The following is a 22728-nucleotide window of genomic DNA, read 5'->3' as shown; positions in this document are numbered from 1 at the left end:
GATATAGTTCCTGATGATTTCTCAAATTTAATAGATACATTTATAGATTCATGGGGAAATAAATGGCAACCCTCTCCAGGATTCTTGCCTGGAAAATCCCATAGACAGAGGAGCCTGGCGAGCTGTCTAGTCCATGGAGTCGCAAAGAGGTGGACACAGCTTAGCAACTGAGCATGCACATGAATGATAATAGTGACATTAAGGATCTCTGCATGGATGTGTTTAACATCTTTATGTCTTCTTTGGAAAAATATCATTTGAGTCTTTAGTCCATTTTTAATTGGATTGGGTTTTTCTGATATTATTGTATAAGCTGTTTATACATTTTGGATATTAATCCCTCACTGGTCATATCATTTGCAAATATTTTCTCCCATTCAGTTGGTTGTCTTTTTGTATTGTCAATGGTTTCCTTTGCTGTCCAAAAGCTTTTAAGTTTAATTAGATCCCATTTGACTTATTTTTGCCTAGTCTCCTTTATCTTAGGAGATATATATATATATATATATATAACTACAATTTATGTCAAAGAATGTCCTGCCTATATTTTCCTCTAGGAGTTTTATGGTTTCCAGTCTTGTATTTAAGCATTAACCACTTTGACTTTATTTTTGTATGTTATGTGACAAAATGTTCTAATATCATGTAACTGTGCAGTTTTTCCAGAACCACTGATTGAAGAAACTGTTTTTTTCATCATGTATATTCTTGCCTCTTTTGCCATAAATTAATTGAACATAAAAAATGTATAGATTCCAAAATCTCTGTGAATATTCACCAAAATAAGTCAAAGGCTGAGCCATAAACAAGCTTTAACAAATCCCAGAAGGTTGAAGCCTTACAGAGGATGTGCTTTGACCACAGCAGAATTAAATCAGCAATTAATAACCATAGGATAGCTAGGAAAGCCCCACATATTTAGAAATTAAATAGCACACATCTAAAAATCCCATGGTATTCCAAAAACCTGCACAAGGATATTTATTCTATTTTATTCATACTTGCCAAAACCTGAAAGCATCCTAGATGTCCTTCAGTAGGTGAATGGATAAGCAAACTCTGGTACATTCATACAACGGAATATAATTCAGTGATTAAAAAAAGAAAAGTTATCAAACCATGAAAAGACAGAGAAGACTTAGCATATTGCTAGGTGGAAAGAAAAAAAAAAGGCCCAACTGAAAAGTTTACATACTGTATGATTCCAACTATATGACATTCTAGAAAAGGCAAGTCTATGGAGACAATGAAAAGATTGGTGGTTGCCAAGGATTTAGTGAGTGGGGGGCGGGGGGAGTGGGAGGGTGGGAGAGAGGGAGAGAAGGATGAACACAAGGGAATTTTAGGGCAATGAAAGTATTCTCTATAATGGTGAATACATATTATACATTTGTCAAAACAGAATCTACAACACTGAGAGTGAACCCTAATGTAAACTACGGACTTTAGTTAATAAGGATGTACCGTTAGTGGTTCATCAACTGTACTGAATGTACCACGCTAATGCAAGATATAAATCATAAGGGAAAACTTGTTGGGGAAGAAGGGGTGTGTGGGAACTCTGAACTTTCCCATCAATTTTTCTATAAACCTAAAATTGGTCTTAAAAAGTTAAAAAAAATTTTTTTAAAGGAACTCATGATCAAAGACTGAAAGTGACCTGACACCTAATAAGATCAGCATGATGTCCCTTCCCTCCAATCCTCTGTCTTACCCATGTCCCTAAGAGAGATTTCTCTTCCCTTAAGGCTTCTCTTTCTCAGTCAAAGAGGAGGTCGTGGGGAACAGGGAGGGATGCTGAATTCGAGATCATGGGAGTCATGGGACTATCAGGTAGAACCAGTTGTTTTGAAACCTGGTTTGCCTTTTCGCTCACTCAAGCATTCATTCCATGAACTTTGAGCTTCTTTGCGCTGAGTTCTGCACTGGGATCTGAAGGTGAAACTGGCCACAGTCCCTTCCCATAAGGCGTGCACAGCCCAAGGGAGAGGATGACAAGTCAACAGGCAGTGACAGTTCACTGTGCTAAGTTAAAGGACACGGGGGCAACTCAGGGGTCTGCGGGAATGCGGGAGAGGAGTGTTTAACTCAGCCTGGATTTGCTCAAGTGAGACTTTCTGAAGGAGGGGACATAGAACTTAGTCATTTCTGACTCTTACAACCCCACGACTGCAGCTTCCAGGCTCCTTTGTCTGTGGGATTCTCCAGGCAAAAATACTGGAGTGGATTGCCATTTCCTCCTCCATGGGATCCAGGGATTGAACCTGTGTCTCCTGCATGCGCAGGCGGATTCGTTACCACTGAGCCACCAGGGAATCCCAGGGAGATAGAAACCAAGCCTCAAGTTTACGAGCAGCTGTTAAGAAGCAGAAAGCACAGCCCATTGGAAGCTGCAAGCGGTTCACTCTGTGTGTGTGTGTGTGTGTGTGTGTGCGCCCGCGCGCGCGCGTCTGTGTGTGTGTGTATGTGTGTATTGGAAGGGAGTGTTGGAAAGAGGTGATAAGGTGATAAGTGGGCTGGAGAGGCAGGCAGGGACTGGTCAGACCTGAGCCCTTAACCCTCTCAGAAGCAGCGCCTACGCAGCCCAGTCAAACCTGGCAACGCCTGCTCCCTGGAGTCTGCACCTGAGGCGGGTGACGCGTCATGGGGAGACTCACCAAGTCTCTTTTGAACACACTGGGTAGGAGGAGCAACCCTATAATTACTGTGGTGATAATTAGAGGAACTTCCCTTGCCTCTTTCAACATAAATTTCACAAGCTGTGGCCCTCTCACCTGTGCAGCGGTGGAGGGTGGGGTGTGGGGAGCCGGGCACCCCTCCTGTGGGGAGCCAGTGCCTGCGTCTCCTGCCAGGCACACCTGACTCCCCGGCTGAGGCCCAGAGGTGCCACGGATACCACCTGGGACTGCTCCAGCTTGGAGCTGAGTGCTGCTGGCAGAAGGACTGACAGTGACTCCCCAGGTGCCCCAGGCTGGGCAGCCTCCAGCTGATGCACAGACTTGAGATTTACTCTGGCCTGGCCTTCTCCGGGAGGCTTCAAGCCTGCAGCAGTCCTGACCGGCACCTGGAGGTGCCTTCTCCATCTGGGCAACCTTAGCCTGACATACTCCAGCTACCAGTTTCTCGGCGCACACTCTATCTGCCGGGACCACATACACAGGCTTCCATGGCCTGGGTGTCCTCTGGCCCTGCCCAGTGCTATTTGGCTTCCTATAATGGTTCGCGTTCACGTGTTTTCCCAAGAGACACTTGGAGGGGCCTCTAGTTTACATGGAAGAGAAGGAAACCTTTCTTCTCATTTCTCACCCCATACTTTCTCCCAGAACCCTTCTCGCCCCTTTCTTTCAGTGGAATCCAGGGCCCAGGATTCTCAGGGTCCAGAAGGGTCCCTTTGCTTCTGGGAAGGCCTTGACCTTCTTTCATCAGCACCTCCTGTTCCATTCCTCCAAAACTTGAGTTTTCTCTTGGCTTTGCGTCCTGTGACTCACCGGGAATGAAAGCCCAGGTGAACTGCCCAGGGGCGCAGTGTGTCTTTTTGTTTTGTTAGTGACATGTCTGATCTGTTTTGTTCTCAGTTCTCCAGGGAAGGAGCTTCCTCACCTCCCAAAGCCATTTGTGCCAGTAGCTTCTAGCCTTTTCCAGGGCCCCGATGTTCCACGTTTTGGAGACTCAGAATGACTACGTGTCACATTCAAGGGTACACTTGGCATTCTGTAAGAGCATCTGGAAAAGTAGTAAGGGCTAAATGAACATCAAAAATTTAGGCTCTTTGCTTTTCCATCTCCCCATTATATCCCCACATCCAGCGCCATTTAGAGCTGGGTAGGTATTTGCAGGGAGAAGGCAATGGCAACCCACTCCAGTACTCTTGCCTGGAAAATCCCATGGGCGGAGGAGCCTGGTGGGCTGCAGTCCATGGGGTCGCAAAGAGTCGGAGACAACTGAGCGACTTCACTTTCACTTTTCACTTTCATGCATTGGAGAAGGAAATGGCAACCCACTCCAGTGTTCTTGGCTGGAGAATCCCAGGGACGGGGGAGCCTGGTGGGCTGCCATCTATGGCGTTGCGCAGAGTCGGACATGACTGAAGCGACTTAGCAGCAGCAGCAGCAGGTATTTGCAGGTTGGTATCTTTCTGTGAAAGGTCAGACGAAGGGCCCTTGGTGGTCTGGTATATTCTTGGGGTCCTGCCTCCAAATGTCCGGGGTGAACCTGATCTTATCATCTGGCCCTCTCCCAAGACTCACTAGTGGAGCTTCAGGAAACACATTGAACCCAACTGGTCCTGGTCGCCAGCAGTGGGGGAAGGAGGAAGGAGAGATTGCTTCTGAACGAAAAGTACATTTGGCTTTTTCATGAAAGGGTTCCCCTTGGGGAACAGGCAAGCAGCAGATGTATGGGCAATGGCCAACTGATCCATTTGAAGATAGATTCAGGGCGTGGTGTTCCCCCGTAAGGCTGGGCAGGCCCTGGGAAACTGGAGCAGTGCTTGATCCCGGCCTGAAATTGGGCCAGCTACAGAGGATCTTGAGAATACTGGTTTTGGGTGTGCCAGCTCCGCTCCCTGTGGAGACTACGGGTCTGAGAAGTCTACTGTGTCTGTTGCCCAGGCATGCTTCTAAAGCCTGGAGCTGCACTGATCATTTTCATTCATGAACATAGTAAGTGGCCAGGAGGCTTAGCTAGGCCCTTCACAGTTTAGCCTCAGAGCAGTTTTTCAGTCTCTTCTCTGAACACTCTGAAGCAGGAATCATCCATCTCACTCCTGGATCCAAGCTCACTCCAAGCCTTCACATCATTGGGACTTGCCTCATGTCATTCTCTTTCTAAAGAGTGTCTTTTCTCCTAGTAACAGGCTCACTCTTTCAGACTGTCTCATCAACTCCTGGCAAAGCATTCCCCAGTGCCCCGGGGTTCAGTTCATCTCTCCCTTCTCTCTCCTCCTAAGCCCCAGATTCACTCTGTGAATCTGGTCTGCTGCTGCTGCTAAGTCGCTTCAGTCGTGTCCGACTCTGTGAGACCCCATAGACAGCAACCCACCAGGCTCCCCCGTTCCTGGGGTTCTCCAGGCAAGAACACTGGAGTGGGTTGCCATTTCCTTCTCCGATGTGCCAAAGTGAAAAGTGAAAGTGAAGTTGCTCAATCGTGTCCGACTGTTAGCGACCTATGGACTGCAGCCTTCCAGGCTCCTCCGTCCATGGGATTTTCCAGGCACGAATACTGGAGTGGGTTGCCATTGCCTTCTCCGTGAATCTGGTCTAGCCCCATTAAATTTACTTCTATGTCTGCCTCCAGATGGACTGTTCCCTGAGCTTTGCTCTTGCGTGGTCAGCTCCTTCTCATCCTTCAGGTGTCGGCTGTCATCTTCTCTGCCAGGCCTTCCTTCACCATGGAAACTAGGCTGCACCTACTCACGCTGTGTCCCATTACTTTGTGTTATCATCTTCATAAAACTTAGCAGCATCTGCAAGCACCTTCACTTATTTGTTGGCTTGGGCTACCTGTAAGTCTTTTCCTCTAGAATGTAAGCGCTCAGAGGGCAGACCCAGCAGAATGAATTGATACATGGTTGGCACCCAATAAATATCTGTTGATGGATCACATGAAGGCCAGTACGGGGTATTCGACTTGGCCCCTCGAGGACTTGGCACAGAGCCTGGGCGCAATAAAAGCTGGCTGCGTGGAGTTATTTGCTAAACGAATGAACGAAACAACGAGCAGACCAACTAAGCGAAGCAGCGTCCCGCCTGCTGACTGACGGGTTGACTGACACTTGGGAGCCCGTGGCCAGAAGACTCTTGATGGATGGGTGACAGCTGAGCGGCAGTCAACAGACGCGCACGGGGTTCCTGACTGGCTGGCCGCAGCAGCCCCTCGGAAAGGGTAAGGGAAGAGGGACCCCCCCGAGGCGACCGCCCCGCGTGGGGAGGGGGCGGCACCAAGCGGCGGGAGGCGGTGCAACCGCCAGAAGCCGAGCAAGCAACAGTCGCCTCGAACCGAGGAACCGACGTCTCCGCGCATGGGCCCGGCGCGAGGGGCGGGGCGCGCGCGTCACGTGAGCGTGTTTTGGGCACGTGACCCGCGCAGGGCCAAGGCTCGCCCCCCCGCCCCCTCCTCGCCTCCCCTTGGCGGCTGTGAGCCGAGCGGCCTCGCCTCACCGCCTAGCGCCCCCCTCAGTCGCCGCCGCCTCCGCCTGCGCCCGCCGGCCATGTCCCCGGGCCGCCGCCGCCGCCGCACGAGCGCGGCGCCCCTGCGGCCCAGCGCGCAGTGAGCGCGGGGCCCTCTTGCCGTTCGCCCGCCCCGGGGCCCCCTTGTTCTCAGTGCCGCCGCCGCCGCCGCCATGTTGGGTTTAGAGCCGCAGCGGAGCCGCCGCCGCCGCCGCCGGTGAGGGAGGCCGAGAGCGGAGCCCGCCCCGCCCCGGGGCCCAGGGAGCGGGTCCGCCTCGGAGCCGGCCTCTCCCCGCCAGTCACTTTCCCGGCCCGCCCGCCCGCGGTGTGAGCGAGAGAGCGAGCGAGCGAGCGAGCGCCGGGCCGCGGCCGCGCCTTCCGCTCCCGGCCCGAGCGAGCCCGCCGCCCGTTTGTTCCCCTGCCGCCGGGCCCGGCCCGGCCCGAGCCTGCAGCAGAGCCCTCGAGAGTCAGCGCCATGGCGGAGCAGACCTACTCCTGGTGAGTGCGGGGCTCGGGGAGGCCGGGGCGCGGCGAGGGTGGGGGTCGGGACGCCGGCGGGGCCGGCCGGGGAGGAAGAGGAGGAACAGGTGCGCTTCGGGGGTGGAGGGGGGCTGGGGACCGCGGCATAGGGGTGCACGCCCCCCTCGCCCTCTGCCGGAGGGGGCGGCTGGCGCTCGCGGAAGGCGGTGAGCGGCCGGGGGCCCGGCATCCGAGGAGTGGCTTGGAGGAGGCGGCGGCCGCGGCGGATGTCATCTGGTCATGGGCGGAGCAGGTGATGGAGAAAGGGGAGCTTGACCCCGAGGTGGGAAGCCCACGCGAGGGAAATGGATTCCCACGGGCACTCCGGAACCGACCCGAGGCGGGAGGCTGCTGGAAAAGAGGAATGGACACGGTGGAGAGGGGCGGGTCGGGGCAAAGGCGGGGTCCACCGGGCCGAGAGGCATCTTCTGGGAACAGGTGATACGAGGTCGAACTTGGAAGTTGTCAGGGAGGAGGAGCCACCTCCACTGGGGCTGCCCCTTACCCCTGGGATGGGGAGTGAAGGGAAGAGTTGGTGCGGTGGGCAGAGGCCCAGACGTGAGCAGAGGAAAGCCGCGGAAGGGGAGAGTCCAAGGAACCCTGGAGGCTACCCCCTGCTGAAGAGGTTGGAAAGGGAGCCTGTTTGGATAACTAGATTTTGGAGAGGAAGTCGCTGATGACAGTGGGGCCTGGCAGAAATCTTTGTGAGGGTTGGTACCCTGTTCTGTAGAATAGGACGTAGCCTGGTGCCCGGGGGCAAGTATAGGGATGAAGGAGCTACAAGTCGTGTCCATTGTAAAGAGACTTTTTAAAAGTTGTAAAATAGCTTGCTAAGGGCTGACAAGCGTACTGTGTAGTTCATGGAGTGAGAACTATACCTGTCCTGAGAAGGGAGGGCTGAGCTTTGGGGCGAGGGGGATGCACCTCCCTTTAGCAGGCTGAGGTGGAATATATGCTGGAGGGGGTTGAAGGAGTGACGATAATATCCATGAGGAGTGGAGTGAAGAGGAATCGAGAAATGGGATGATGGTAGGTGCAGAGATGGAAAATCTGGTTGCAATCTAGAGTGATTGTTCGAAGATCGTTTTCTCTTGGAAGCAAATGTGGTTTTTGATAGAACTGTAGGCTTTCCCTTCTTAGAAAAGAGCATAATAGAGTGGGAAGAGCTTGGCGTTTAGAGTTGGTTTGGACGTCGGGTTCACCTCTTAACTTGCTTTATAACTCGACAAGATAGTTCTCCATTCTTTTCCCCTTACCTACAAAATAGAATTATCTTTCTCATAAGCTGTAAGGAGTAAATGAATTAAGTTTACAAACTGCAGGGTAAACTGTAAGGTGCTATACCTCACTACATTATAATTATCTTAGGGGAACAGCAAAGAAATGAGTAATACCTGAAAAGAATGGCTTTGGATGAAGGCTTTAACCCAGGGGATGATTTGTGGTGGATGGGGTTATGATAAGTGAGGAACGCATTATGTCTTCTCATAGGGAAAGAGGATTGGTGATTGAAGAAGATAATTCAAAAGAGAACTTCAGTTACGTACATACAAAAAAGAAAAAAAAGAAGATAACTTAGAGAAAGCAATGCTAAAGGAAGAATGAAAATCCTAATGAACAGTTGTGACAACATATGTATTTTTTAAAAGCTGTTTAAACTTCCTTGATGATTTTGAGCAACGGTGAATTATTTTGAGCAACGGTCAACTGCCTCTCCATAGCACGTGATTCAGAACACCGGGATTAGAATTCGCACTTTCTCGTGGACAGAGTAAGAAAGCAAGTGCAGATGCCCTTGCATGCCTCATCTTGAGCTTCTTAACACGCTGGCCCCGCTCAGTGTCCTGATGGCCGCCCTGCTGTCTGTAGCGCGCTGTAGAGGGGCTGTGGATGGCTCAGAGAGTAAGCGCAGCGGCCGAGAAGTGGGGATAGTGGGAGTGTTTTACTAGGTAGGCCACACTCTTGTGTGATGTTGGACGGCTCTGCTGGGGGGAGGCGGGGAGTGTTGTAAGGCGGAGGTGTTTTGTGAAGTTTGATACTCTGTAAGATTTATCCTCCTGAATACTTGCTTCAAGCTCAGGTCCCTGAATTTGCTTTAAGGTGAAGAAAGAAGCTCCTTGAAATCAGAACGCTTAGCTCCTCATTTTTAGCACGTTTTGAGATGGAGAAAGTTTTTACATTATCTTGAGAGAGAGAGTTCGGAAACCAGGCATCATCCTGAGAAAGGGGAGAGAGGATTGGGAAACGAGGCAGCTTTCTTCCTGACTAGTTCTTCCCAAGTCAGTCGGGGGGTGATATAAAGAGCCAACCATGTGGCATTTAACATATACACTCAGTTGATTCTCACAAGTACCTGAGGCAGGTGATCTTTCTCTGTTTTATAGAGGAGGAAACTTAGGCTCAGGAGCCCGAATGTTTGTCCAAGATACTTCACCTGTGATGCTTTTTTTTTAGGACATGAATTCTCCATCATTTTATTCATGTTCATTGAACTATTAAGTTCAATGAGAACTTAATAGTCAATGAGAACTTAACTGTTGAACATATTAAGTATGGAAAAGGTAATCTCAAAGTACATGCAAACCTCTTTGGATTTTCTTGTCATATTGGAATAACTTTGTCACTGTTCCGTTGGTTTGTGTAAACAATCAAGAGTTGATTTTTTTGAAAATAGTCTTGCACTTTATTTGTATGTGGCCTTTAGGAAAGTCAGCCTTGTGGAGACTACTGTGGTATGGATTTGTCTGAAGATGGAGTCAGTGAAAAATGTAGGAACATTCGAAAATAGGTTCCTTTAGGGTTTTTGTGAGGCAGACATGTAAATTATAAGAAAAAATTGACCTTGAGTTGATGATTGTTGAAGCTCAGTGGTGAGTGCATTTATCCTGTGTACATTTTACATGTTGAAATTTTTCATGATAGGTTTTTTTTTTTTTTTTCATAAAGCCCCTACACATATGTTCATGCTGTTCTCTGGTTTCTTGTGCCTGCTTTTTTTCTAACAGATTCGGTCAGTTCTGTTACCCAGCTGTGATACTTTTCTGACCACCCCTACTGAAAGTGAGCTCTTTGTTTTTGACACTTGTTCTGTCTGCCTTACTTCTTCTTTTCACGTGTGAATACCTAGTCTCCTCACTGGATGGTAAGCTTTTTGATCAGCAAGTCGTTTTCACCTGCTCCATTTCCGACCTGGGCAGGTTCACCCCTCCTTAGGTAGCTTGGTGGTCCCCCACTCCTGAGAGGTCACCATATTGATGCCAAACTTAGTGCAGACACCTGATCAGCATAGTACATAACAGCCCAGAATTCGCGGGCTCAAGCCATTCTCCAGCCTCAGCCTCCGAGTAGCTGGGACTACAGGTGCACGCCACCGAGCCCAGCTAAGCTTTTTGAAGGTCTGTTGTTTAGTTGCTAAGTCTTGTCTGATTGTCTGCGACCCCATGGACTGTAGTCCGCCAGGCTCCTCTGGCTATGGGATTTCCCAGGCAAGGATACTGGAGTGCATTGCTATGCCCTCTTCCAGGGGATCTTCCAGATCCAGGGATCTCCATTGGCAGACGGATTCTCTACCACTGAGCCACCAGGGAAACCCAAGCTTTTTGAGGGTTAGGATGCAATTGCACTAACTTTTGTCCTCCTCTAGCGCCCAGCACTTTGTCTTGCCTATAGCTCGTGCTTAGTAATTACTGAATGATTGAATATATAGGTTTTCAAAGGGTAGTTCATCCTTTGTTGAAAGGATAAGTGTCGGGGCAGATCCAGAACCTTTATACCAGGGTGTTTATAGGTGTTGTCCCTGAGAGAGCTTGAATTTGGATCTCAGTACTGCCACTTCCTTCCTGGGCTGAATGTCATAAAGTATCTACCTCGCTGCTCAGTTTTCCACCTTCCCTTTTTCATGCAGCCAAGCCTCAGATCGTTTTTAAAATCAAAACCCAGAAAATAATCCTCTCCTGTCCACAGGTTTCCCGACTACATTCTAGAGAGAGTAGAATACATTTTCTTAATATCAGTTCAAGCCTAAACTTACATTAATCTAGCTTCCTCAACCAAAATACCAAACAGGTTATTTTGTTAATGTCACCAGTATCCTATTAACTGCCAACTTCAATAAAAATTTTTTCACACTGAAAAAAGAAAAAAATGTAAGGGGAAGCTGCAGACAGCTGAATGTTTGTAAACTTATAGTTACAGAAGAAAGCTTCTGGTAACTTAGTTCCCTGGTGTTTCAGTGCTGTCAGAGTGAGGGTACCGTCCCTTAATAGTTTTAAATAAAAACGATTGACAGAAGTTAAAATAATTGGTAGTAACACCACAGTCTTTATCACGATCAACCGCAAGGTTCTCCTTGTCTCGTTTTTATTCATAAACACTGAGGAAATAAAATAATGCATGTGAAAACACACATTGAAGGTGCAAACTAGAGTTTCGTTAATTTGAGAAAAACGCCTTGCTAATCTATATATATGAGCAGTTGTTTTAGCGTAAGGTGGGTGAGAAACATCCTTCTCTCTTGATGGAGTCACTGCAGTACTTGTGTATAATTGCTCTTGGTAAAAATTACTTACGTTAGGGTTCATTTTGATGTAAGCAAGGGTTGGGGGGAGGAAGTGAGCCCATGTGAACCTCATTCAGATGAATTTGTTATTGAAGAATTGATAGTATATCATAATTTGTTGTGTTTTCTGTGTGCTGCGGCTTTAGAAGCATTGATCGATAAGGAAACCAAGGCTCAAGGGTATAAGTAACTTGCCCAAGTATGTAAATGGAAAAATGGTTCTAAGTCTAGACTATTGGACACCAAAATTCTGACATTGACTGTGTGCTGCTTTGTCCGTAGTCACTACCCTCAGCCAACCCTCTTCTGCTTGAATCTCTTTTTAGTCTCCGCACTGGTTCCCTCCGTTCTCTGCACAATCACCATCCATTCTCCTGAGTAGTCTTCTGACAGCCTGATTCAGATCACCTCAGTCCTCTGTTCAAAACTCTTCAATGGCTTTTGGCCACATTAGAATAGAATCCAAACTCCTTAATGGGGCTCCTCACATTTTGTGTGTTTTGAAGGATGTCAGTAAACCACAGGTTACACAGATGAAAGTCTTTCTCTCGGTGCTCTGTCCAGTGCCTGGCATACAACAGGTGGTTTGGCAAATATTAATATTTACCGAACCAATGAATGTGCATACCTCCCCCTGGGCTGCCTGTCTGAAGATCTGCTCTGAGGACTGCATTATATTGGGGTGATATGTTGTTGTGATAAAGGACATCGTTATGTCAGATGCTTATGAATAATGCTAAAACTGGAGAGTGAAAAACAAGGTGGATCTCTGGAGCAAATGGGAGTTACATCTGTTTTTGGATTTCTGTTATGTATCACTGTATCTGTTGTGATCATATCTGATTGTGCATTGTGATCATTGCATCTGCTGAAAGTTTTTCAGAGAGAAACTATTTACTTGAAGATGTGTGAGCAGCATTGTAGACTTTAGATTTGCTTTTATTTTTAAAACATATTTTGCCTATAGTTACAGTGCTGTAGTAGTAATGTTTTGGTGATACATGATTCAAGCTAAAATTAGCCGAAGCTAAGACTATGAATTTGTATTGAAATAATTTTCCTCAGTGTTTCTTATAAAGCCTCGGGGAGGGGGAGAGCTGAAGAGTTGGTAACCATGTCAGCCTGTAATTTATCAAGTAGTACTATGAATTAAAATGCCTATTGTTCAAGCATTTCTCAAAATACATTTCAGTAATCATTTATTTTAGAGATATAAATGCCACTGCATCGAGGTATTACGTAGTTCTCTATAATTGTATTTTACTTTAACATTAGTAACTTAGTTTTCATCATTCTTACCTGTTTCATTAAGCCATCCTGTGCAAAATCAAGGATGTCCTGAGAGCGTCTCATGAGGTACTGTTTTAGTTGGCTATGTTTAGCACCTGAAACTTTTATGTGATTGCTGTCCCTGACAGTAGAGCCATAAGTATAATTTGATTTTTCAGAATTCTGTATTTTCTGGAGTTTAACGATTCCTTCTTAGGATTTAAAGGAAAGTAGTGATTTTATTTGTTGTATGTATAAATCAAGAAACGTTAGCAACTTTGAGTTTCTATGGGTTATTTCCTAATCCTCACTTAAAGAATTAGAGGCAGAGTGCGCATCTTCTGGAATTTTTAACCCCTTGGGTATCTAGAGGAGCTCCAGGTGATCAAATTCAATTTTACAGGGAAAATCTACAGTTAGTTCCCATGATGCTCACAATGAATTACCTCTCAGATTTTGTTAATAGGTCTCATTAGAGCCGAAGCTTAAAATAAAGCAGATGCACTCATTTGCCATGATAAGACTAGATTGAGCTCCTCTGAAAAAGGTAGGTTTTTAAATACTTTTAAGGCATTAGTCTGATGAATATGCATTAGTCTAATAGAGACCTAATAGAAAATCCTATTTCTTGGTTTGTTCAGTTTACTCTATCTTGGAAAGAAAACTTGATAATCTCTGTTTTGGAGTTCCAGGTTTGGTATGATGAAGAACTGCTAAAGGATTTTTTTGAAAGGCACTAAAGTAGAGGTGTGTCTTGATTGTTTTTTACATGTTTGTAAATTATACTGAATATAAGTGATTACTCATTAAACTTTATTTGAAACCCTAAGATAGGGTCTAATTCTGTTCTGTTTTTTTTAAATTGATAAATCTTTAGTTGGAGGGTGATTTTCATCTCTGATTCAGTTCAGTTCAGTTGCTCAGTTATGTCTGACTCTTTGTGACCCCATGAACTGCAGCACACCAGGCCTCCCTGTCCATCACCAATTCCCAGAGTTAACTCAAACATGTCCATTGAGTCGGTGATGCCATCCAACCATCTCATCCTCTGTCATCCCTTTCTCCACCTGCCTTCAATCTTTCCTAGCATCAGGGTCTTTTCAAATGAGTCAGTTCTTAGCATCAGGTGGCCAAAGTATTGGGAGTTTCAGCTTCAACATCAGTCCTTCCGATGAACATTCAGGACTGATTTCCTTTAGGATGAACTGGTTGGATCTCCTTGCAGTCCGCGGGACTCTCAAGAATCTTCCAACACCACAGTTCAAAAGCATCTTCTGTGCTCAGCTTTCTTTATAGTCCAACTCTCACATCCATACATGACTACTGGAGAAACCATAGCCTTGACTAGACGGACCTTTGTTGGCAAAGTAATGTCTCTGCTTCTTAATAAGCTGTCTAGGTTGGTCATTGGAGAAGGCAATGGCACCCCACTTCGGTACTCTTGCCTGGAAAATCCCATGGACGTGGGAGCCTGGTGGGCTGCCGTCTGTCGCGTCACACGGAGTCGGACTCGACTGAGCACCTTCACTTTCATGCGTTGGAGAAGGAAATGGCAACCCACTCCAGTGTTCTTGCCTGGAGAATCCCAGGGACGGGGGAGCCTGGTGGGCTGTCGTCCTTGGGGTCGCACAGAGTCGGACATGACTGAAGCGACTTAGCAGCAGCAGCAGGTTGGTCATAACTTCCCTTCCAAGAAGTCTTTTAATTTCATGGCTGCAGTCACCATCTGCAGTGATTTTGGAGCCCCCCAAAATAAAGTCTGCCACTGTTCCCATCTAGTTGCAGTGAAGTGATGGGACTGGATGCCGTGATCTTAGTTTTTTGAATGTTGAGCTTTAAGCCAACTTTTTCACTCTTCTCTTTCACTTTCATCTCTGATTAACTGGTTCAGTCCCTGGGTCAGGAAGATTCCTTGGAGGGAGGGCATGGCAACCCATTCTAGTATTCTTGCCTGGAGAATGTATGGACTGAGGAGCCAGGCAGGCTACAAGTACAGTCCATAGGGTCGCATCGAGTCAGAGATGACTGAAGTGACTTGGATCAGCACACATGCACAGTCTTGTGTTAGTCCCAGGGTTGAATTTTGTACAGTGGTTATTAATGCCTGTCCTACTCCACAGGGTTATTGCCAGTATTCAGTGAGATAATACATGTGAAAAGGCTTTGAGAATTGCTGCATGCAATATAAAAGCAAGTTATTTGTTCTCTACGTTTATAGACCCAAATTGGCTCTAGGTAGAGTTCCTCACTGCAGAAAAGATTTTTTTTTTTCTAAAAACATTAAAAAAAAAAAACAACCATGTTTTAAAATTGAAGTATAGTTGATTTACAACGTTATTGGTTTCAGCTGTACAACATAGTGATTTAATGATTTAATTGTATAGATTATACTCCATGTAAAGTTGTTATAAAATATTGGCTGTATTCCTTGTGCTGTACTATATATCCTTGTAGGTTATTTGTTTTATGCATTGGGCTTGTCCTTCTTCATCCCCTATCCCTTTCTTGTCCCTCCCCACAAGAAAAGATTTTTCTTGTTTCACAATTTAACCAACATTGAAACTTTGAGATGTTTATTCTGGTGAGAATTCTGTGGAGATGTTTGAATAATGCTGCTTAAAAAGAACTAGAAATGTTAGTTTGTAAGTTGTCATTGATTTCAGTTGTTGCCTTTGAAATGTGTTATAAGTGAAACGCTAGCTCATTGGTTTCTGACTCTTTGAGACACCATAACCCTGCCAGGCTCCTCTGTCCATGGAATTCTTCAGGCAAGAATACTGGAGTGGGTTGCCGTTTCCTTCTCCAGGGGATCTTCCCAACCCAGGGATTGAACCCAGATCTGCATTGCAGGCCGACTCTTTACCATCTAAGCCACAAGGGAGGTCTTGGTGTTACAAGGTCGTCTTTTAGTAACAAGTTTCACAGTCCACTGCTACTTAACCAGAAAACAAGAAAAACTGACTTGAGTTAAAGTTAAATTTTTTTGTAAGTTTAGTTTATTTTGATCTTTTGAAGGTAGTTTTCTTCATAATCGTGGATAATCCTCTTCTTTGCCTATTTTTTTGTTTTTGTTTGAAGTGCACAGGAAATTTTTCTACCTTAAAGTGCCTGAGGAGGGGCTGTGAGTGGTGGGTTATCTGTTTTCCTCACTCTTCAAGTCTGCCAGGCACACCCACTTTCCTCTGAAGGCCTCAGGCTTCGGCTTCACTCTTGACCTAAATAGGACATGTATAGCCAAGTTTTGTTAATTGTTTCTTCAACCTGGTTATACACATTTGACCTAAGTATAGTGCATGACTTTATGTTTCCTTATCTTAATTTTTGCCCAGAATAGTCTGGCTTGGCTTTCCAAACTTGACTAAATCTTCAGGCCTTGCCTGACAGTCTTAACTTTTAAACCTTTGACTGTATGCTCTGGTTTTGTAAATGCCCAGAAATTTACATTCATTTCTCAGAAGTGCTTGCAAAAATACTCCTGTTAGAAGTAAAAGCTAGTTTTAGAGAATGAATTCTCTTACCTATGCCATTGAGTAGAACAAGCACTAATATCTTAAAAATATTAAGGTTTAATCCTTAAAAACATTTTCAAGTCTGACTTCATAGGGCTCAGTTGAGTCTTACTACAGGAATACTTCCTGGGACCACAGGTGGGAGAGCTGAAGGGAGAGTACAGAGAGGAAGAATGAAAGACTCGAGTTGAGCCCTGGGATACTCATTTGAGAAATGGAGGAAAGAAGAGTAGTCAAGGGATGCTTCATCAGAGTTAGAATGATTAGCAAAGTGTGATGGTGACAAAAGAAAAGGCTCAGAGAACCTTTAGGGGCAGTAGTGTAAAAAGCTTCCAGGTGAGCTATTTCAAATCCTGAAAGATGATGCTGTGAAAGTGCTGCACTCAATATGCCAGCAAATTTGGAAAACTCAGCAGTGGCCACAGGACTGGAAAAGGTCAGTTTTCATTCCAATCCCAAACAAAAGCAATGCCAAAGAATGCTCAAACTACCGCACAATTGCACTCATCTCACATGCTAGTAAAGTAATGCTTAAAATTCTCCAAGCCAGGCTTCAGCAATATGTGAACCGTGAACTTCCTGATGTTCAAGCTGGTTTTAGAAAAGGCAGAGGAACCAGAGATCAAATTGCCAACATCTGCTGAATCATGGAAAAAGCAAGAGAGTTCAGAAAAACATCTATGTCTGCTTTATTGACTATGCCAAAGCCTTTGACTGTGTGGATCACAATAAACCGTGGAAAATTCTGAAAGAGATGGGAATACCAGACCACCTGATCTGCCTCTTGAGAAATTTGTATGCAGGTCAGGAAGCAACAGTTAGAACTGGACATGGAACAACAGACTGTTTCCAAATAGGAAAAGGAGTACATCAAGGCTGTATATTGTCACCCTGCTTATTTAACTTCTATGCAGAGTAAATCATGAGAAACGCTGGACTAGAAGAAACACAAACTGGAATCAAGGTTGCCGGGAGAAATATCAATAACCTCAGATATGCAGATGACACCACCCTTATGGCAGAAAGTGAAGAGGAACTATAAAAAGCCCCTTGATGAAGGTGAAAGTCAAGAGTGAAAAAGTTGGCTTAAAGCTCAACATTCAGAAAATGAAGATCATGGCATCCGGTCCCATCACTTTATGGGAAATAGATGGAGAAACAGTGGAAACAGTATCAGACTTTATTTTTCTGGGCTCCAAAATCACTGCAGATGGTGACTGCAGCCATGAAATTAAAAGACGCTTACTCCTTGGAAGGAAAGTTATGACCAACCTAGGTAGCATATTCAAAAGCAGAGACATTACTTTGCCAACAAAGGTCCGTCTAGTCAAGGCTATGGTTTTTCCAGTGGTCACGTGTGGATGTGAGAGTTGGACTGTGAAGAAGGCTGAGCGCCGAAGAATTGATGCCTTTGAACTGTGGTGTTGGAGAAGACTCTTGAGAGTCCCTTGGACTGCAAGGAGATCCAACCAGTCCATTCTGAAGGAGATCAGCCCTGGGATTTCTTTGGAAGGAATGATGCTGAAGCTGAAACTCCAGTACTTTGGCCACCTCATGTGAAGAGTTGACTCATTGGAAAAGACTCTGATGCTGGGAGGGATTGAGGGCAGGAGGAGAAGGGGACGACAGAGGATGAGATGGCTGGATGGCATCACTGACTCGATGGACATGTGTCTGAGTGAACTCCGGGAGTTGGTGATGGACAGGGAAGCCTGGCATGCTGCAGTTCATGGGGTCGCAAAGAGTCGGACACGACTGAGCGACTGATCTGATCTGAGTGTAAAAAGCTTCAGGATTCAAAGAGAATGAAGAAAAAACGGGCTATGGAATTTGCAAAGGACGTCATTCCTGAAAGTGCACTAATAAAGATCAGAGTAGAGGGAGTGAAAACCAAATTAGGGGTGGATAATGAAGAAATAAAGGAATCCTTTGGGTACTGGCCATTTGTTTGAGAGATGAGATGTGAAAGACACAAGGAAGGATGGTTGATAGAGACAGCAGAGTCATTAGGGTCTTTTGTTTTTATTTTAAGTAAGGGAGAGAATTGTGTATTTGAAGCCAAGGAGGAGAAATTGATCTTGAAAAGAATTTTTTTTTTTTTTTTTACTGTAGTTGAGAGTTTTTTTTTTAACTCATGGATTTCAGTTAGGAGTTGTGCAGAGGACTCAGTGGAGAATGAATGCTGTGTAATGTACATATAGTCTTTGTTTCTTTTGATCTTTACTTGTCACTTGTTTGGACTGTATTGCATTTGAATTCTTAGGGTTTTTTTTAATTGCCTACAGAGTAAAATCCAGTCTTCGGTCTGATTGTCAAAATAACCTGGCTTTTTAACCCTACTGTCCTATATCTTCTTTAAAAATCTGTTGTTTCTGCCAGGCTGGATTACTCACTGTTCCCTTTTTCTTTAAGCTGGCTGGTATACCTGGTTAGCCTTTCTCTGTCTTTCAAGGTCCAGCTGAAATGCTGTCCTCTTTACAGCCTTCTGATTGGCCCAGGAGAAATATTTTTCTGATGCCTGTACTTCTTTATCTGATCTTGTCAGATGGCTGTGCTTTTACGATTTTCTGACCTTGTATTGAATGTATTTATGTGGCTCTCTTCCCACCTTGGCAGTGAACTCTGGAAAGGTAGGATCAGAGTCATTAATTTCGCGGTTTAAGGATCTGTAATACATAATAGATGATCAGGTTTTTTTTATTTTCCTCCAAAGAATGATTCCTTTAGCGGTGAAGTTTGTCAGGTGCAGGATTTTAGAATAGAATGTGTCCTTAAAAATAAAATGACAGAGCACACAGAAGAGAGAACATGATACTTGCCTGATGTCTCATTACTCTGAAGAAAATACAAGAGTAGAATTGTTACTGTGAAGTTGGGTCACCTGTTGTGGCCAGATGTACCTGACTTCCTAATATCCATTCAGCACATAGAGAATGAAAGTGGCTCAGCCTGGGAACTGAACTCCTAAGGGGAGACATTTACAAAGGACCACCGGCCCTTTAGAGTAGTCATCTTCGTTTATCTCCAGTCCTCAACGCCCGCACACTGACTGCTAACTATTTGTTTATAATTCTCCCAAATCAGCACTTGTTAAATATGTGACATATAGGACATGTATGACACTTATACAAGTAGAGGAGCTCTGCTATTTTGTTTTTGCAGTTAGCGAAACAGTTTTGGGGAAATTTTTTTCAAATGAAGATAGTTTGCAGGAAACTTCCTTTGAGAGCTCAAAGCTATATGGAAACTACTTTCTGAACAATTTAACATTTTCTCTCTCGTTACTATTTCAGAAATTAATATTTTTGTGTTTAAGCTTCTGTTTTAAAAGTTAATGTTTTTAAAAATAGAAACTTATATTTCATCTTTTTCCTATTTCTAAAAGACTATTAACTTTTTTTGTTGTTTAATAATTCTTCAGAATGGCAATTAGAGTTGTAATTTTAATTTTTAAAATTTATTGGAGTATTGTTGATTTAAAATTTTGTGTTTCTGCTGTACAGCAGAGTGAATCAGTCATACATATATCCACTCTTTTGGGGGATTCTTTTCCCATATAGGTCATTACAGAGTTTTGAGAAGTTCCCTGTGCTATACAGTAGATCCTTATTGGTTATCTATTTTATATAAAATAGCGTGTCAATCCCAGTCTCCTAATTTATCTCCTCCGCCCTGATAGCTGTAAGTTTTCTATTTCTGTGACTAATTTTGTTTTGTAAATAAGTTCATTTGTACCATTTTTTTAGATTCCTTATATAATCGATATCATATGATATTTGTCAGAAAGGGCAATTTTAAAAAATCTCCTGAATTGGTGTGTGCATGTTTTAAATTTCATAGATAACAGTAGTGAGTCAATCTTAGGTCAGAATTAATTAACCTAGTCGTATGGAATAGGCATAAACCTGAAGCTGGGGAACTAGGAGCTTGTTTTTGAACCTTTGCCTTCTGTGCAATGGTGAAAAATAACCTGCAGGCCTAAGGATGATGTATTAGCTTGGCTAGCAAGTTCTGGCTTTCGTGAATAGCAGAAGTTCTAAAAGCTGAACTACAGGTTATCACGAACTTAGAAAGGAATTACAGGTAGAGAAGTTCATAGCAGTGGACAGCAGTGAATAACAGACATGATTGGACAGTGGAAGCAAAGGCAAAAGCTAGAGACTCAGGAAGCTTCCAGTAGTGAGACCAGATGGTCCAGTGCCTGCTACTAGAGGATAGGAAACTAAACCAGAGTCATTGCATACAAAGGTACACAAGGCTTCATGGAGCTCTGGGAATTCAGCTCTGTGCCTCAGTTTAGCCTTAAGTTTATAATGAGTCCGCATCTTTCATCCTGTCCCATAGCTGTTGAAAGCATCTGGTTTGAGCGTCACAGCCAGAAACCTTGAAGACATTCTTGATTTTCATCAAGCATGTCAGTAAGTCCTGATGATGGAGACATCTTTGTGCATGCGTGCCAAGTTGCTTCAGTCATGTCTGACTCTTTGCGACTCCATGGACTGTATCCCACCAGACTCCTCTGTCCATGGGATTTTCCAGGCAAGAATACTGGAGTGAGTTGCGATGCCCTCCTCCAGGGGATCTTCCCAACCCAGGAATCAAACCCTCGTCTCTTAGGTCTCCTGCATTGGCAGGTGGGTTCTTTACCGATAGTGCCACCTGGGAAGCCCTTTATAATTATATATTACATGTATATAATTTTAAACATTTGCCTCCTCTTCATTATCTTTGCTCCTGGATGACCCTTCGTGCTCTCTTAGAACACTTCATTGCCTCTTTCAGCTGTTGTTTGTTTCCTTGTTTATATCCCTGTAAAGTTTTGAGGATGTGGGTTATACTTTGTTCATATGTTTATCCCTAGTGGTTTAGTACATAGTTTATTTAAATTAGTATTATTCCATCTTTCATTTTTTTAAAATAAAAATCCTAAAATAATAAAATTAGTAAGATGAAAGAGTGTATAGTATCTTAAGTTCTCAACCTTTAGTTTAAGAGGTCAAAGGGACAAGCATTAAAATTTGAGATGCATAGATCCTTCTCTTAAGCTGAGTAAATTAAACTATTTTTATTCACGGTGTTAAGCTGGAACTACCTTGATAATCACTTTCTTTCATGGAACTTCTTCAAAATACAGTGGGAGAATTGGTTACTGTGTTAGTTTAATATCACCACCATAATACCGCATACCAAAGTGCCCCAGAACTCAGTGCTTAAAATAGCCATCGATCTGCACGTTGACTTGGGCAACTTTGCCCTTGGCTTCAGATCTGTCAGTCAGCCGGGTGACTCTGCTCCGTGTGTGTGCAGTTCGGAGCTCAGACTGCATGGGCAGCAGCTGCCCAAGGGAAGTTCTCATGACGGTGGCAGAAGCTCAGCAGGGCACATGGAAACGTGCAAGACTTCTTGACGTTCAGGAGTGGCACACTGCCATCTGTCCTTCATTCTTTCAGCCAGAACAAGTCACGTGGTGGAACCCAGAGACGAGGAGCCACAAAACTCAATCTTGACTGTTTGGTGGGAGGAGCTGCAAAATCACAGGGCTGAGGAGTAGATTTGGGAAGGAGTGAGGCATTTGGGCCGGTAATGGCAGTCGGTCATAATTGAAATTTTCTCTTTCTTTTCGTATGGCTAGCTATCATTTGTTCTCTCTATTCTAAAATGAAGCATTTCATATAGGTCCCTTTCTGGAGCATTATGGTTTTCATTCTAATGTTTTATATTTTATAATGGGTTTATTGAGATAAAATTCACGTACTATTGTTGTTCAGTCAGTAAATCGTGCCTGCAGCACACCAGGCTTCCCTGTTCTTCACCATCTCCCGGAGCTTGCTCAAACTCATGTCCATTGAGTCGCTGATGCCATCCAACCATCTCATCCTCTGTCACCATCTTCTCCTCCTGCCCCCAATCTTTCCCAGCATCAGGGTCTTTTCCAAAGAGTCAGTTCTTCACATCAGGTGGCCAAAATATTGGAGCTTCAGTATCAGTTCTTCCAACGAATACTCAGGGTTGATTTCCTTTAGGATTGACTGGTTTACTCGTCTTGCTATCCAAGGGACTCTGAAGAGTCTTCTCCAGCGCCACAATCAAGAAGGCATCAGTTCTTCGGTGCTCAGCCTTCTTTATGGTCCAACTCTCTCATCCATAACATGACTACTGGAAAAACCATAGCTTTGACTATACAGACTTTTGCTTTCAAAGTGATGTCTCTACTTTTTAATACAGTGTCTAGGTTTGTCATAGCTTTTCTTCCAAGGAGCAGGTGTCTTTTAATTTCATGGCTGCAGTCACATACTATGCTATACAATTCATTAGTTTAACGTGTACAACCCAGTAGTTTTTCGTACATTCACAGAGTTGTGCAACCATGATTACAATCAATTTTAGAGCGTTTTTTTCACCCCCAAAGAGACTCTGTACCTGTTAGCAACTCCTTCCTTCCCTTTTCCCCAGCCCTGGCAGCCTCTGACATGCTTTTGGTTTCTGTGGACTTGTCTATTTCATATAATTATAGAATAATAAAATAATGTCTTCTGACTAATTTTGCTTAGCGTAATGTCTTCAGAGTCCATTATGTTGTAGCGTGTGTTAGTGCTTCATTCTTTTTTATTGCCAAATAGCATTCAATTGTATGTATATGCCACATTCTGTTTATACACATTATAATTGTTTGGGTTGTTTTCACCTTTTGGCTATTATGTACAAT

At 44.5% G+C, this 22728-nt stretch overlaps 1 protein-coding gene across 2 annotated transcripts in view; it reads left to right on the top strand.

Moving 5' to 3' along the window:
• The first annotated feature begins 6191 nt into the window (after positions 1-6191).
• Positions 6192-22728, top strand: part of SPPL3 (signal peptide peptidase like 3) — a 94186-nt gene continuing 77649 nt past the window's right edge. The window contains exon 1 of one of the 2 annotated variants that reach the window (XM_061385063.1): positions 6192-6665. In XM_061385063.1, the coding sequence (XP_061241047.1) occupies positions 6643-6665 (23 nt within the window). In that variant the 5' untranslated portion in view covers positions 6192-6642. Of the gene's footprint in view, positions 6666-6809; positions 6940-22728 lie in introns of those variants that run through there. The other variant, XM_061385064.1, reaches the window with a different exon arrangement.

The sequence above is a fragment of the Bos javanicus genome, chromosome 17 (genome assembly GCF_032452875.1).
Source record: "Bos javanicus breed banteng chromosome 17, ARS-OSU_banteng_1.0, whole genome shotgun sequence".
Taxonomy (NCBI): domain Eukaryota; kingdom Metazoa; phylum Chordata; class Mammalia; order Artiodactyla; family Bovidae; genus Bos; species Bos javanicus.
The sequence above is the reverse complement of the archived record's forward strand: the minus strand, read 5'-3'. Positions and strand labels throughout refer to the sequence as shown.